The sequence below is a fragment of the Thermobia domestica genome, chromosome 11, assembly GCF_964235325.1.
Source record: "Thermobia domestica chromosome 11, izTheDome1.hap1.1, whole genome shotgun sequence".
NCBI lineage: Eukaryota > Metazoa > Arthropoda > Insecta > Zygentoma > Lepismatidae > Thermobia > Thermobia domestica.
Genome location: NC_137464.1, coordinates 261,083,288 through 261,101,168, shown reverse-complemented (window position 1 = coordinate 261,101,168; position 17,881 = coordinate 261,083,288). Strand labels below are relative to the sequence as shown.

The window sequence follows — 17,881 nt, the reverse complement described above, 5'->3', positions numbered from 1 at the left end:
GAGCCGAGCTGTTGGGATACTAAAATCATACCAAAGAATCGTTCTCGCTATCAAATACATTCTTCTTCCTTTCTTTCTAAATACATGGAAGTTCGCCGTGATCATAACTCTCCAAATTACGGATATGTCAAAATATCAAATAATACTTTCGATAAAGTGGATACTTTTAAATATCTATGATGAATATTAACAGACCAAAACCATATCCACGAAGAAATTAGACGTCGACTCAAAAGCAAGAAATTCATGTGATTATTCAGTTCAAAACCATTTGTCGTCGCGATTCTGTTGAGGAATTTGAAGTTTAAAATATATAGAATGATAATCATGCCTGTTGTGCTGTATAGTTGCGAAACATGGTCGCTTACTCTGAGGGAAGAACGCAGACTAGAAGTATCTGAGAATAAAATCCTGGGATGAATATTCGGACCCAAGAGGAATGGGATTGGGGAATGGCGGAAACTTCATAACGAGGAACTACATAAGTTATACCGTTTATTCAACATTGTTAGGGTCGTCAAGTCTAGGAGGCTTAGGTGGGAAGGTCATGTAGCTAGAATGGAAGAAAGTAGAAACGTTTTCAAAGTCTTGACTGGAAGACCCATCGGAAAACGACCATTAGGAAGACCTAAGGGCAGATGGGAGGACAATATTAAGATAGATGTTTGCAGAAATAGGAATACAAGGGTAGAAGTCAGTGGAGAGCTTTTGTGAATGCGGCATTGAACCTCCGGGTTCCATACGCCATAGAGTTAGTTCTTTCTTTCTTGTAAGGATCACTATTAAAACCGGAACCTGCATAGAATTTCGACCACTATCTGCTTTGGTAGAGTAATAAGAGTAGATATAGAGTCAATTCTAGGGGTGCTGGATCCGTAAAAATAATAATAATAATAATAATAATAATAATAATAATAATAATAATAATAATAATAATAATAAACTGCTTTTCGCTATCTTTCATAGTTTTTGTTCTATGGTGATCAACATTGAAACCAGAAACGGTAATTTTTACTATTCCGGTTGAAAAAAAGAAATTAGGTACTATATTTCTGGGCTTTCAGTATCTACGAGCGTTTTAGCGCGACACATATGAGGTATGACGTTCCTTGGCGATCACACTAACCGTAGAGGCGGGGAAGGAAGTGGTCTAAGACCTTTTTGCTAGGTACCATCCCGCCATTTACCTGGTGTGAATTAGGAAGTCCCCCACCCGCGACCATTGGAACTAGAATAACGAGATAAGGATAGATATTGAACATATTCTTATGTTACGGGATATGAAGTAAGGACAAGCTAGGACATCTTTATTTCATGTGGAAATTCAACCAGCCATCAATGGAAGCCAAGCAGCCTTCAAGAGTTCACTGCCTGATGTTATTAACACCAATATTCTGTTGTACGTCGCTAGCTGACTTTACATCAAAAGATTAATTAATTATTGTTTTGCTGTTATTGAGGAAGTCTTTGTGCTTTAATTTGTAATAAACACTGGTAGCAATTTCCTATTACCTTTTGCCTACCAAACAGTCTCACACGCGACACTTTTAATTTGCTTTGTTAGATCAATTGCTTCTCTCAATTGGTTCGACCTCATTGGCCCCTCATAGTCAGGCTACTACAAGACATTGTCCGTTTCGTTCGTTTACCCACGACACGATGTTACAACAAGGAAGTAATAAATACAGAAGTAAGTACTTTGACTCAGGTGAGTCTCTTTTTGGTTCGTTTACCTGACAACATTAGCAATCTCAGGAGCAAGTTTGAGAACTTTGTGTTGAGTCGACGACATGTAGAAACATGGACTTGGTCAATGTCAGTTTTGGGTAATCCACCACGCTCAGGAAACTCTGAGGTGTCACCATCATCTCATTCTGACGTCAGAGGGACAGTCAGGTCAAAAGCAATTGAGAGAGCACGATCGGGGCCTTTGAATCTCAACCACGACGCGAGACAGATCGGAGTCTCCCTGCCTTTGGGGTCCGGCATTCAATGCCATGGTTGATTGTCGGACAAGTTTTCATCATGGACTTCATCAGGACAGCCCAACCTGCAAGTCACTGGAACTTCGAGGACAGCGCCTAAACATCACCTATCAGTAAAAAAGAAGAAGATTGGAACTACTTCGAATTAGGGTGAGACTGTTCAAAATTAGTTGCTATTCCCTTGCTCTACCATCTATTCCTTAACGCCCTTATTGCTACCAATTTTCAATGAAAATGTATTGGTTATTTTCAAATTATTTTAACACTAAATTCATATTCATTATCTCGTCTAATTTTGCTCATGGTTCTAGTCGCCTAAGACCAGTGGTGCAGTCGCCCCCGTTTAGTATGTGCTTTATTGCTATAAATTTGGTATTGTTATCCCGCACCTCTTAGGTGCCTCTCGTTTCTATCCCGACAGTTAAGTGGTGTCGGAATACTTAGAACGCTGAATTCGTCTCGGTATCTCTTCTCGTGCTGTAATACCTGTCAACAGACATACAAGGGGCGTCTAATAATTATCTACCTAGACAGGATGGGAGGGGTGGAGCATAATTACGCCTAATACGCACGCCAAGGCCAGTGTGGGGGGAACCCCGCTGCACAATTTGTGGTCAGTTGGAGTAACGCAGTAACCGTGAGCAGAATACTTGTGTTACGCCGCGTAGCGAATGTTTGTGTGATGCCGCGAACAGATTTAGACTGCCATTGCTGACTGTGGGTTTCAAGTGTTGAACCATCTTCCCTACAGTTCGGACATGGCTAAAAGTGACTCCTCTTCCGGGACTTTACGAAACATCTGCAGGAACAACGAGGTCTAACAGGTTTTTTTCCAGTGGTTTGCAGGCCATGACAAAGACTTTTTCTCTGGGATTTCTTTGCTGCCCACAACGTGGCGACGTGCATGGGGACTACATCGAAAAATAGTGATGACCAGGTGAGCCTATCTGCATTCTTCCTGTCTAGGTAGATAACTCATTGGACGCTCCTTGTACTTCTTTCATAGGATTTCCAATACTTATACATAGCATAATGTGGACGTCTATAAAATGTAACACGGTAAATGTAATTATTCGCACAACTTTGGGCGCCACGACTCAACTCATGATCTATACTTGATTTGTAGGCAGCTTACAAATCAGGGTCTGCAACTACCAAGAGTAAGAATGCAGACAATTATCTATTTTTCAAATTTTCCTTACAGACAATCACAACATTTGCAAGAGCACTGGAAATAGCGTATTAGTAAAACTGTAAAAGAATCCTTCCATATTTGTATCAAACAGAAAACAAAGTGTGATCATACTTACTGGTACAAGAACTCTTTTGATTTCCTGAAGAACTTGATCAACATCCGACACGCAGCACATAACAATCGTAGTGACTGCAACATCAACACTGTTATCTGGGATAGCTGCCATGTTCTCTCCAGGGGCGCAGACTAACCGTTCCAGTTTCAAAGAAGGATATTCTTCAAAAGTCTTATACAAGTAATTGGTGAAGAAGGAGTTGGGTTCAACAGCAACAACGGAACAGCCTTTTGGGTAGTATTTCAAATTGGCGCCTGCAAAGGAATATGAAATAGGATGTAAGCACAGTACACAAAATTATTTGAGTCTTTTTAATTTGTAGATTTTTTCTTCACAAGAAACCCACAAGAAAAACAGCATCCAACCCTCTGAGATTTAACATACAATATATTTTATCCTTTGCTTGTGTAAATGCGTATCCTTTAAATGCGTGGACTTAGCCAAAATCCTCTCCAACCGCTGTCAAAATACACAGGTGAATTTAACATTAGAACTAAGAGACAAAATGGCTATAAAGTGGCAGCATATATTAATATTATCATAGTGCTGATCTGGAAGTACTTCAAAAAATCATCGATATTTCAAACAAATTTATCAGTTACTTTTCATCAGAATGGTTTAAAGCTTAAATCATGTTAATACTGTTATATTACTGTAACACAATTTAAACTTACACCATCCTGAAGAAAAGTAATCGATAAATTTGCTTGAAATATCGAAGGTCTTTTGAAGTACTTCTGCTCTTCACAGGAATACTTTTCTTCTTCAATATTGTGATAAAACAACATATTGTCTACAAAGAATAAGAACGTAAAACATACCATACGAATTTAAGATAATTTCTTATAATCATTGTAATATAACAAACGAGAGAGGTTGGCAAGCTAACATGTAAATACTTGAGATAACACGTGATTACCTTTTCTGTGGGAGGGGGGGAAGAGGGGAGTTAACAATATCTATCTATCCAAGAGTGGGTTTTTACTTTGCAAATTACTGAAAAAAAAAAATGTTAAAAGTATGTCAGCTATTATTTCGTTCTGGTGAGACGTACCATCAAGCATTTAGGTTACCTTTAGCATGTTTTCTTTACTTATTGAGCAACGTCCTTTGGATGTTTTCGAAACAAGGAGAAAGATTATTGACCCAATTAAGTTACTCTCTTCCAGCCATTGATGATTCATGGTTTATTCCCAGTTCCCCAAACCGTGGCCAAAAGCCGAAAACGTAATTTCTTCTTCTTCTTCTTAAAACTTAGTACATGTGGGTTTTAGAGATTGCTGATGTCGACTTTGATATTTAAAGAAACGGTGGAATGGAACATAATACAGGGTGGACATAAAGTCTCTCCCTGATAGCAAACATTAATACCAAGAAAACAAAGAATGGTAGAAGCATGCTGTCTGAAAATATCGCTTGTATGGTATTTCAAGATTTTGTAACAGCCTCTGCTCCCATCTACTGCAGCTGATCGCAGCGCAACAGTCATTTATTTAAAAATGGCGTCAGCACAGCAGAAAGCGAAGTGTGTGTGTTTTGGTATCTCCCGTCACAGTTCAAGGAATATTCAGAAGAGAGTATGGACAGCAGCCACCAAATGTTAAGAGCATAAACGAACGGTATAGCAAGTTTATTGCAAGAGGAAGTTTTTTTTTAGATCATGATAGAAGCGGTAGACCGAGTGTTAGTGAGGAACGTGTGGAAACTGTTCGTGTTGCTTTAACTCGAAGCCCATGGAAATTTTTGCGTTGTGCATCACGTGAACTGGACATCCCAAAGTCAACTGTGTTGCATCTGATATTGCAACACTCAAAACAAGATAAAGGACACAATAGACACAGTGACCTCTGAAACGTTAAGTAACACGTGGGTTAAGTTCCAAAGTTGGGCGTCCGTTTCCTGCAAAATTTTTAAAAGTTACAGGAAGATATGGATAATTTGATCGTTTGTGTGCTTGATAATATATAAGGGTCTCGAAAAATCTGTTTATTTGTTATATATAAGCGATTATGAACATGGGACTATACGCCGAGCGGAGGGAACTACTTGGCGCAAGGTAACCAAACAGTTTCATTGTGTGAAAGTAACGAGCATTTATATTATCAACATGGTGAATGTACAAGGGCAATGATCTAACAGTTTTACCATTTGTGAAGTAATACGTTGATAACTAGCAAAATCTTTTAAAAGTTTGTGAAGAGCACGGACTAATGAACCTAATAACAAATTGCAGAAAATGTGGAAAGGATATAAGAACGAAAAAACGTGGCGAAAGTGGACTCCCAACTTCGGAATAAATGCCTGGATGAAAATTAAATATCGCATTTATGTCTTGAGGGCAACTAATGGACCACATGTGAAAATTCTCAAAATTAGAAAAAAAAAAGTTTTCCTATTTGCCGCAAACCGCATCTATCATTCTTGGTTTTCGTTATTAATGATTTTTTTTTTTTTTTTTTTTTTTTTTTTTTTTTTTTTTTTTATCAGGGAAAGACTTTATGTCCACCCAGTGTTTGGTTTCAATTTACACAGAGGGATTTCCGAGGTCGCTGATTTCGAATTCCACATTACTTTTTTTAAAATATAAAACTACGGATCCACTATGGGGGTCTTAAAAAAAAAAAAAATCGATTTTAAGAAAAGTCTGTATTGAAGGCTTACGTAGCTTGCTTTTAAATTTTAGATAAATTAATGGACAAAACAAATTCATTACTACGTGTTACTGAATATTTTCATTCATTTTACAATGCGCGCCTAAAATCGAATTTATATATCGCTGCAAATATAAACTTAGATAAACCGAAATGAAGCAAACGGGGGCAACTACTTTTTGTTTTGTAAATCAAGAACGCTTTAAAATAATCGGCAAACGTTGTTTGAGAGTGGGATCTCGTGCGTCTTATGCATATTTTAATTTTTGCAATTTAAACGGAAAAGGATAAAAAATGATACTGTAAATGCTCCAATAATTTAATAACAATCATATTTTATTGCACTTTTTCAGTCGCTGACTCAATTTGAAATAAATACAATAACTACAAACACAAGGACGTGGAGCGCGATTTAAAATTTTGAGCGAGATCCAATGTGACTCCTTCGATGTTTAGATTAAAATAGATATAGACAGCCAGGCATGTGCATCTGGCCCTCAAAAACGGTAGTTTCTAAGGTTAAAAATACCAACCTATTTACGGTCCTAAAATGTCTCCAAATCGAAATTTCTATTTAGGGGGGAACTGGTCACGTTTAAGATAATCGGGATCGCTGTGTGGCGGTAACCAGAGGTTTCGACATCGCAACCCGAACGCGGATGTTAAGGTTCTGCAGCTCTCGTGGGACTGCGATTGGAGAAACAGATCATCTCTGACACTGATTACATTCTGCAGTTAGTTGTGTCGCATTAGATTTTTTTTTTTTTTTTTGGTAATAATCCTTTTTAATCCTTTCGGTACGGGGCACTTTTTGACGTTTTCGTCGACTTAAAAGAAAATCAAGGATTAGAACCTAAATTCGAATTTTTTCGAGGCCCCCTTATTGTCAATTGTAACGATCTGTACTTGCTTTTGTTCAATAAGGACTGATCTTCAACTGACGTAAGTTGACTTGCGTTCATACGTTTAGGTACGGATTTATAAACGTAAATTTCGAAAATTTTGAATTGTTTGACCCAAAAATTGGGAAATAATTTTTCTTGTTGGAAACACTGATTGAGAGTTGTTCAAAATGGTCTAAAATATTAGGCATACGTACATATGAGGTATATACCTGACAACTGGTAAGTAGATCTCTCTAAAACCAAGAGTTATAAGGAAAAAATATTTAAAAAATCGAAAATATTTGATTTTTTTGACTTTTGGGTTCAAATTTGGAAGGAAATTGGACACTCAGAAAAAGATAAAAATCTTTCGTCCAACTATATTTGGCATAGAAATTTTTTTTTCCGATACCTTAATTAGTGTTGTTCATACAGCAGGATTAAATGCGATGACTCACCCGTTTGAGTCACTTTCAGCTTCGTATCGAAAGGGTTTATGTTCCCTCTCACCTACGCTTTACATAATTTTTTTCTTTGACGTTGTCTTGCTACCAATTCAGTACAGTCATCACCTTGGACACTGTTCCATTTGATGCTCTTTATACCCTTGCAGTCTTGGATAGACTTGCTCCAACTAATCGCGCACCCATAATTCGGCTTTTTTTTTAAAATCGGAGGCGTCTTATTTTGCATCACCAATATCTCATTAAGCATGACCAACGTCTCAGTTAGCATCACCGTCTCATTTTGCATGATCAATGTCTCATTTTGCATCACCTATTGCACATGTAAAACCGTATTATACAGCCTCACGAACTACTCACTGGCATATAAAACAGCATTAACAAAAGACAGTAGCAATGCATGACTGCCCAGCATTACCAAAGATTGAGTGTTGGATTAAGTGGATGTTGCCAGTATTTTGATAACTATCTGTACATACTGCTACATAAATAAATTCTTACCGCTGCCAATTCCTATTTCCAAAATGCGTTTAATTTCCCTGTCTGGAGGGAAAGCATCTTCCAAATCCGAAAATAAGTCATCCTTGAGGTCACTTGCAGCCGCGTTGTAACTTACAACTGCCCCTGTCATAAACCGTGCAAAAAGCCTGAAATAAAGATGCATACTACAATGTATAAAATCTTCTGTGAGAGAAGATTTACATTTAAGGAATACTTGAACTTCTCAATTATGACAAGAAACTGCACAAGGACGACCACGAAACCGATACCTGAAACGTAAGATACATGTTTCTGACATAATTCTGGTTGGCTATTCCTTTTTGTACTGCACATATAAAATTCATTACTTGAAACTGATACCCGTCACTCTTCTGCATGTCGTCAGTAAACTAAATTTTGTAAATGAAAATGAAGTCTACGTCCCACGGATATACTGGCTAGGCTAAAGGAGACAGTAATGAGAAATGAATGAAATGATGGAATGAAGAAAGTGGAAGGAAACGGGATAAACCCGAGAAAATCCACACAGACGGTGTTTGTCCACCAAAAAATTTACCTGGCGCGAGCTGGGATAGAACCAAGGAGCCCATGCATCAGAGATGATGCGCCATCGCGGCCCTACTAAATTTTGTAATTCATTCAAACTTAATTATGAATGACACAAGTTACTGTGCAGAAGAGTCAGGCGTATCAGTTTTCTTGTTCATGTAACAAATTCGATATGACGATTACAAAAAGGAATAATGAACTTAGATTTAGGGAGAATATCAGATTCATTAAGGACGAATTTTTAACTTCAGGTTTGGTAAAACTACATGATAAAAGCGAGATCAAAAATTTGCATAAATCAAACCACTAATACTAATGGAGGCTTTTTCCACCGTTCTATTTGAACTCCACCATCAGATTTCAGGGATCATAGTGGTCTGGTCTCTAGTAAATAGTTGAAAAGTGACCGAAAGCACACAAAAAAGTGACCAAAATCTCATCATGCCCCTTTTTTCTTTGTCAATTTCTCCATCACCTCTCTGTTTGTTGTTTTGTTTCATCTTTTTTCTTCTTTTTGAGCTTCCTCCTTTCTTAGGTTTTCTAAGTATGCTTTGTAGTTACGGTAAGCAGACTTAGCAGATGTAAGAAGCTTCTGAGTAAGTGGAACCAGTTCTGGCCTATTTCCGAATTTCTTCATCCCAAACATTATATTTAACTTAGCATTGAGAGTTCTCAAAGCCATGAAATATTCAAATTTACCACCTACTCTTAAGAAGAACATACAAGAAGCATAATACAAAACGAACATGATGAACCACACAAACACACACACACAACGTTGAACGGAGCGTTAACTATTACGAGAGAAAACTAAAAGACTATTATGATAGAAGAAAGAATAGACACAGAACGGTTCTCAACCCCACCTTGAGAGCTTGAGCATCCACCAACCATCCACTGTGCTTTAGAAAGAATAAAAGCTGAAGTGAGAATAAAGCTGACAGTTTCACATGTGGCAGCAAGTACTGAAGCTATCAGAAGAGTAATGAGTAACAAGTTTCTGCCTTTTTCAATTTATTTTTATAATAATTTTCTTAGAAAACTGCCAGTGCAAAACATAAATCATACGAAAAAGTCACTTTACCTCCCAAAAAAGTAACTTTTAGTGACAAATTAAAAAAAAAAAAAAAAAGTAACTTTTAGTGACCAACTTGAAAAAAAGTAACTTTTAGTTAAAAAAGTGACTCGCTATAACCCCTGAGATTTATATTCCGAGCTTGGAGAAGTGTTGGAACACAATTTTAGAGTCATTTAAAAAAGGTAGGAAGTGTGTCAAGTTACGATAAGCTGGCATCTCTGAGCAAGGTGGTAATAGGTGCCAGAAAAAAAGTATTGCCTTAATTTGGTCTGAATGACATTTGATTTCTGGATTTAGATATTTATATATTTCCTCCTTGCATCTTTACTTCCTTATATAATCCTTTTCGCTTCGGATGAGGGCTGAAAGTTTCCCGAAATATAATGGATGTTTGAGAGGTAAGTGCGAACTTTTTCTAACGTATGTTGAATTATTTTTCCATAAAATTCCTAATACCAGTGCCTAACGGTGGGGCATGGGGACGCCCCCCCTTTCCCTAGAAAATTTTCTTCGGGTGATCCTGGTCAGGATAATTATATATTTTCCTTCTACTCCATTCATAATAGTCGGCTCCTTCGAAAGAGTCAGGATATGGAAAAAATAAATGAAGAAAGAGGACAGGGGGAAATTCGATTGAATACGAAATAGAAGGAAAACCTACCGAATTTAAAATAATTTCTTGTAACATAACACATGAAAGTAAAGTTTATTTTTTTCGGATAAGAGGGTGATGCGATTTAGTGATTGTTGAGTTATGTAAAAATGGATTTTTATTTTACAATTGTCAAAGTCAAAAAACAATCCTTTTCTCTATCTAGAAATAAGTCATTAAACAATTCGTTCTAGACAAATATTTGAAAAGTACACAAATACATTTACGTTGCTGTTTGTCACCGCTTTTTGAGGCTCATTTATTGTTTTAATCCAAAGAAGATGGTTAGTTTATGCTGACTTTAAAATTATTAACCAAGCCTCGTATATAAAATATGAGAGAATTCTCGAAACAGCTTCTCCCACACATGTATATGTATGTTCGTCTGTGTTAGTGCGCTTGGCTTCATTCAAAGTGCCTTATATGGTTGGGAAACAGGGAAATCGCCCACGCATTGTCTGCATTCCTTATGACTTCTTTCGAATTTGGCCCCTTAAGTGTGAACTTTCGAGAAACTATCCTTCCACCCACGCTTTGTTATGTGCAGAGGTTGGTTGGAGAGACAAATCATTCGCGCGTCTAGCTGCGAGAGAGCAGGACCTTGCTCGATTCCTGCTCCCAGCCACCCATAAGCACAATTTGAGTGTGCTACCCCGAACTGATTAGTGTGTCTGTGCTGAAGCGCGCTTCCCACGTTGTTGCCAAAGTATCAGTGCCATTACGATAAGAAAATTGTTTTGAATTTGTATATATATATATATATATATATATATATATATATATATATATATATATATATATATATATATATATATATATCAATGTCGTTTGATGTAAGCGTGTGCTCCGAGTGGAAAACGCATCTGTTCATGTATTAAAAAAGGAACTACAAGGAAATCCAATGCGAGGACGTATACTGTGTTGGTGCAGAATTATTGGGACCATAATCACAGGATTATCTACGGGCCCCAACGAATGCATGCGACTCAACCTGAAAGGGAACGGCGAGCTCCAAAGTGGACTTGTTGGATCATCACTGTCGTGAGTAAAAACTAACGCCACCAACTATCCGTCAATGACTTGCAAAAAGACCTAGGTCACATAAAGAAAGAAAATAAAAAGAAAGGTTGACAATATTTAACTCTTGTAAATTGAAGACAGTAGAATATTTGTATTACTGATATATTTACATTTCATATAATTTGCGTTATATTTGTCATATATTACGTAATGGAATTTTATTTTTCTTGTAAAACTAATTTCGCATACCATTCATGTTGAATTACCCTTAACATTTGCTTTACACATCCAAACGGTGCTTGTATTTATTTATATCTATTGACTCCAGCTTCGGCAGAAATTAAATATAGGCATGGTAGGGACCGTGTCGTCGTGGTCAGCTAGGAGAAAGGTGAAGAAAGAGAAATAGTAATAGAAAACAGGTAGCGCGTTCGTATTAATAAACATCAGCCACGACGAATAACGCGATCTTATGTTATTGCCCAATTGCAAAGAAATGTCATTCCTACAAATAGTTGGCAATCAGTGCGTTAGTTGGGAAAATCACTTCTAGAACGCCTTGCTTGCATGCAACCCGTATCATGTGTTCTGCAGGCTCACATAACAGCAAAGGATAAATACCAGGAAATGGAATACAAACACTTGTCTCCTTTCTTTTTATCCAGGTTCTAAATTAAGACCGGACAACGATGGATGCTTACAGCTAATTGAAAATTAATATAATAACGATGTAACAAAATCACATAAAAAAAGGCTACACTACACTCCTCTAAATCAGTGGAAATCGGATGATAAAGGTAGTCACAGATGTCCTTGACACGTCCGTCCGAATAAAATAAGATAGGGGTGTTTAGGTAGACATACTTTATTATTTATAACATCATTACGTTATTTATATTTCAATTATTGTAACATGTTCGATGGTCTTGGTAAGACAAGATTACTATAGCCGCTAAAAGCGTGGCTTGGCAATATCCCATGAATTAGTTCACGCCAGGATTCACTTCCGGTGCTGCGTATTTAAAGTCAATTAACTGTAAATATTGCGATAAACACTATCATTTTCGAATGTGCAGAACAGCGAAAGTTTAAGTTGTTCTGTTAAGGTAAAAGAACACCACTAACTGAAAAAAATGAAACGAAATCTGAGTTTTACGTCCCACGATTATGCCGGGTAGGCTAAAGGAGACTGTGATGAGAAATGAATGAAATGGTGGAATGAAGAAAGTGGGAGGAAACGGGAGAACCCCGAGAAAACCCACGAGCACGGTGTTTGTCCACCACAAAGTCCACACGGTACGAGCTGGTATCGAACCAGGAACCCCAAGCACCGGAGGTGAACGCTCTACCACTGAGCCATCGCGCCTCACTACAAACTGAACAAAAGGAACATATATTAATATTACCACGGTACTTACCTGAAATATTCTTGTGAAGATCAAAAATTCTTCAAAGTTCATCGATACTTCAAAGCAAATTTATCAATTGTTTTTCTTCAGGCTGATAACACATTGGCTGCCACGTGTATCAAATTTATACACAAGGTGACTTCCCTGGTAGGCTATGTACATAAAACTGATATACATATTGCAGACATTATGTATACTTAAAAATGGCCTGGCCCTGGTACATGTCTGCCGGCCAATGTTTACCGAGCGAAGTAGCTGAAGTGGTAGAGCGTTGGCTTCGCATTCGGGAGGTCACGGGTTCGATTCCTGCTGCCGACCATCCTGATTGGGGTTTTCATGTCCTACCAGGCAAATGCCGGGATGGTACCTACTAAAACAGGCCTTGGCCGATACCTTCCCAAATCCTTTCCATTGTTGTTGTTAGATATCCAGTGTAAAATGGCCTCTGAGCTGTATCTGGTGATTGTTAAATAAAATAAAAAAACAAATAAAACAATGTAACGATTTAAGCTTTAAACCAGCGTTTTCCAACCGGTGTGCCACGAGGAAATGAAAACAAAATTATTAATTATATAGCAACCAAATTACAAGACAGGAAAAATGTGTATTTGTATTTCACATTACTATGAACCTCTACAATGGAAAAAAATACTGTAATTGTAATATATTATTGTATATGCATACATTTCTACTACACAGATTGTATTTCGAAAACAGAATGTTATTAATATTTAAAAATTGTGACGTATATTAACCATGTTAATAAATTATAAGTTTCACATTGTGTTACTTGTCTCTACATTTTTAATACTCAAAAAACGTATTGATCATCATTGTTATGACCATTATTGCTTCTTTATTGTTACAGGTTATTTGATAAGTTGAAATTTTAAAATCTCATTCTACCCTTTCGACAAAGCACTCATACAAATTACCTCCATCTGTTTTAAAAGTACAAGAGATTTGTTTGTTCTTTTGTTATTTAGTGATCTTCCTTAGTGAAAGGTTGGATACAGTGTTCAAAAAGAAAGTGTATTTTTAAAAGCCTGAGTCCTATATTTCATTGGAATTGTTTTTATTTTTTGAATTAGAATGAAAAATAAGTATACTGATTTACGATGGGGGGAAACCAATGATTGAGCTTTTTTCTCTGTGAGAAGGTGGTCAGTAATCACAGAAAAAAATTACGACGGTATTTTCTATTTACTACTACTACTACTAATAATAATAATATCTATGAGTGTGCCGCGATTATTCAAGTTCCACCCGCAGTGTGCCGCAAGTTGAAAAGGGTTGGGAAATGCTGCTTTAAACCATTACGAAGAAACGCAATCTACAAATTTGATAGAAATATCACAGAAATTTTAAAAAATTATGTCTTTCAGTGTAACGTCCCACAGTTACGTCCTTTCAGTTAAGGAAGACGATATTAAAGCAAGTGAATGCTGATGGAAAAATTGGTGGAACGAGAATGTGGGAGGAAACGTGAGTACCCCGAGAAAACCCACGATCACAGTGCTGCCCACCACAATTGGTCGGGGATCAAACCAGCGATCCCACGCACCAGAGATAAGCGCTCTACGATGGAGCTATCGTGCCTCTCTCTGAAGAATTTTTGACCTTCACAGGAACTTTTCTGCGTCTATATTGTGATAAAATAACATATTGTCTAGAAAGAATAAGAACGTAAACATATCATACGAATGTAAAATAGATTTCTTTTAATGACTGTAAATATAATAGATGAAAGAAGTATAGCAAGGTAACGTGTAATATTTGAGATGACAGTGGTTATAATAATAATAATAATAATAATAATAATAATAATAATAATAATAATAATAATAATAATAATAATAATAATAATAATAATAATTTATTGTTAGTAGTGGCCACAGCCATAAATGGTCAAAAATATACATCAAAGTAAATACAAAATAAAAAATTAAAAAGAAATGGTATATCAACCATTCGTTCAACCAGATATAAAATTATATGTTATACATGAACTTAACACAAGCTTAGATTACAAAGTAAAATTTCAACATTACCTGCAGTCAAATATCTATTAAACTGAAAACTGTGATGTAATGAATAACAAAGTAAAATATAATGAACACTAATAAAATTAAACAAAATTTCATAAGAATATATATATATATAACAACGAACATGATTAGATAAAAATACACGTACACCAGACGAAAGACAATTGGAATTTCATAGACAATATATCGGACGGAACAACAGCGAATTTATATATTTACTTCATAATACATTATATATATATGTATATATATAAGTAGAGGAAAATTTACGTTGAATAGATCGATTCTCAGAGATTTTTTTGTTTATATTCTCTACACTAATAAATAGTGGAATACCAATTAATTTTTTTATTACATAAAATAGATCGATAGTCCCTCGGGTTATGCGAAGGAGCTCTAATATATAGATATTCAATTAGGTTCATCCTCGAATGCATTACATCGCAAATAAGCCTGATTCGTCTCAAGTTTCTCCTAACATCAAGAGAGCAAATCAAGGCTAGCGAGAATAATAATAATAATAATAATAATAATAATAATAATAATAATAATAATAATAATAATAATAATAATAATAATAATAATAATAATAATAATAATAATAATTACTATTATTAATATAATAAGAGGATTACATCACAGTTTCGAATTTAATAGATACTAGAATGGAGGTAATATTGAAATTTTACTTTGTAATCTAAGCTTCTATTAACCCTGCACCGGGCGCGTGGTGAGGTAATCCCTCACTCCTTACTTTCGCCATGTCCTACTGCGCAATGGCTATACGCACGTGTATATCCTTCAATGTTCACTATTTTTCGCTTCAGTCTGCAACTTCTGCTAGTTGATAAACAATTGTTTTATTTAGCAGTTCATTGTTAGAAGCTTTGGATTTCAGTTTGGGTTTTTATCTCACCTTGCGCCCTATTACGTAACTATTTCTGGCATTGTCGAATACTACAAATACATTGATTGTAGGTAAATATATTGAACTATGGATGACAAAACTGCACAAAAAGTGTTACAATGGATGGATGAAGTGGAAAGGGAGATGAACAGGAGGAAAGACGCAGGTGAAAATGCAAGTGAGATAATCAACAGTTGCAGTAATAATGAAGGAAATAATGTTGAACAAATTGAACAAAGTAGCGAAAGTAAGTTTTCAGGAATAGAAACACAATCCGATGTAAGTTTTTACCAAGTAGTAAGCATTGGACCTATATACAGAAAAATTGTTACACCAAAACAATGTTTTGCAGATTGTCTTGTGCCAGTGTGCAAGAAGAACGCACCAGCTGTTCTCTGTTTCAGGTGTCGAGGGTGCGAACAGTGTGAAGACAGTGTGTAGTAACTAAAACATTTCGAAAGGATTTTGTTTAGTATGAATAAACAACTAGTTACTATTTTGTTTGTTTGTTTGTTTCTTATGATTTTGTGGCCTTCCTGTATTATTCAATATTGACATTTATTTATTTATTTATTTATTTATTTATTTATTTTTTATTTTTTGGTGTGTGTAGTGATAGCAACAAACAAGGTAAAATACCCTGCACGTGTGACTAAAATATTCTAAAGTTGTAAAGTAAAATAAAACTCGCCAATTAAATTTTAAACTGTATCAATAAGATAGATTTTCCATTTATTTCATAGGCGAGAGAAAATCTGGTCCCGTCCCTGGTAACCACGCGCTCGGTGCCGGGTTAAGTTCATGTATAACATATAATTTTGTATCTGATTGAAATATTTTGATGTACCATTCTTTTTTTTTTTAATTTGTTTATTTTGTATTTAATTTGATGTAGTCCTCCATTGAATATTATTTGTATATTTGTGACCGTTAATGGTCTAGGCTGTGGTCACTACTAGCAATAAATTCAAATTCAAATTATTATTATTATTATTTGGGGGTAACAATTGGCATTTACCTATCTAAGATTGGGTTTTTACTTTACAAATTACTCTTAAAGAAACTTTTTTGTAAAACTATATCAGCTATTATTTCGTTCAAGTGCGGCCATAGCACCAAGTATTTAGGTTTCCTTTTAATATATTATCTTACTAACTGTACAGTGTCCTTTAAATGTGCGTTCAATAGCAATAATTTCGCAATCTGATAACTGCAGTTTTCATACCCGAAGTCTATTTTCAAGCTTGCTTCTTCATAAATTTAACCCGAGAGAAGGCGCTTTACATTTTAGCATGTTACCGAACGCCTTCTGTCTGACAGACTGTATACGAACGAACTGCTTGTTAAAGGTAAAGGTAACACGGGCCTTTTCTATCTACTTATCTTCGTATATGAAGAAAGTCAAGTTGAATCTTTAATTTAAACAGTTACTACGGACAAAGCCTTTAGAAATAACGCAACAGCAAAAGACACACAACAGTACTAGATTTTATTTATTACCTGCGTCGTAACGATTTGAGACATGTCCTTTCGACTAAATAGACTCCTGCGATGACTGCTACAGGAAGTCCGTATGTTGTAATTGTGGTCCTATGTTCTTGGATTAAAGACTGTAACTGTAACTGTAACTGACTCATTTTTTTAAAATGATTTCTTCAACAGATGCTGAAAGAAAATGAAAAAAATATAATTTAGTTATAGTAAATTGCGGAGATATAAATTCATATATATATTAAAATAATATATATATACAGCGTGTTAATGAACTATACTGACAAACCATAAGAGGTGATTGATTCCTCATATCAAAATAAGAGGAAAAAGTTTATATAGACCTATTGCGAAAAGTGCATAGTTTCAGAGCTAGGACTGTCCGAAGTCGCGAAAAGGCTTAATTTCAAAACGCCTTACTTCGAATTCCAGAAACTCTAGATGGTAGTCCTTATCAGCATAAAAGAAGTCACGCATACACAATCTGAAAATGCATATTACATAAATTTTCAATGGTTGTGCAGGGCATAATTCTCAAATGTGCTCTCAATAGAGTTTTCAGATATACCCTGATTTCAGGGAGGGTTCAAAGTAGGCAGGAGGTAAGCCTTGACAACAATCGACATCCAGTGCTTCGAAGCGAAGTCGGAAGTGTTAGGAACCGGCATCTCCATGCTTTTTTGTGTTCGGAATAACGTGTAATGCGATGTATTTCGTCACGGTATATTTCATGTTTTCTTCAGTTGTAAGTGTGAAGGAAAACATCGCAGCATGCTTTTTCCCGAGTAACAGAGACCGTGCTGTTGACGATCCTTAACACTTCCGACATCGCGTCAAAGGATTCCGTGTTCATGCTGTCAAGGTTTATCGTTTGCCTACTTTGGACCAATCATAAAGTCAAAGCATATCTCAAAATTCGGGTAATGGCATGT

General features: G+C 36.0%; 1 protein-coding gene across 2 annotated transcripts in view; it reads right to left on the bottom strand.

The window, feature by feature from the left end:
* The window catches only part of LOC145665005 (thiol S-methyltransferase TMT1A-like), a 39,229-nt gene that overhangs the window by 15,283 nt on the left and 6,065 nt on the right, over positions 1–17,881 (bottom strand). For both annotated transcript variants that reach the window (XR_014127543.1, XM_081732192.1), the window contains exons 2-4: positions 16,959–17,123; positions 7,796–7,941; positions 3,296–3,549 (exon numbers count right to left, since the gene is read on the bottom strand). Coding sequence is in view for 1 of the 2 variants with exons in the window: in XM_081732192.1 (XP_081588318.1) it covers positions 3,296–3,549; positions 7,796–7,941; positions 16,959–17,095 (537 nt within the window). In the remaining variant the exon portion in view is untranslated. The remainder of the gene's footprint in view (positions 1–3,295; positions 3,550–7,795; positions 7,942–16,958; positions 17,124–17,881) is intronic.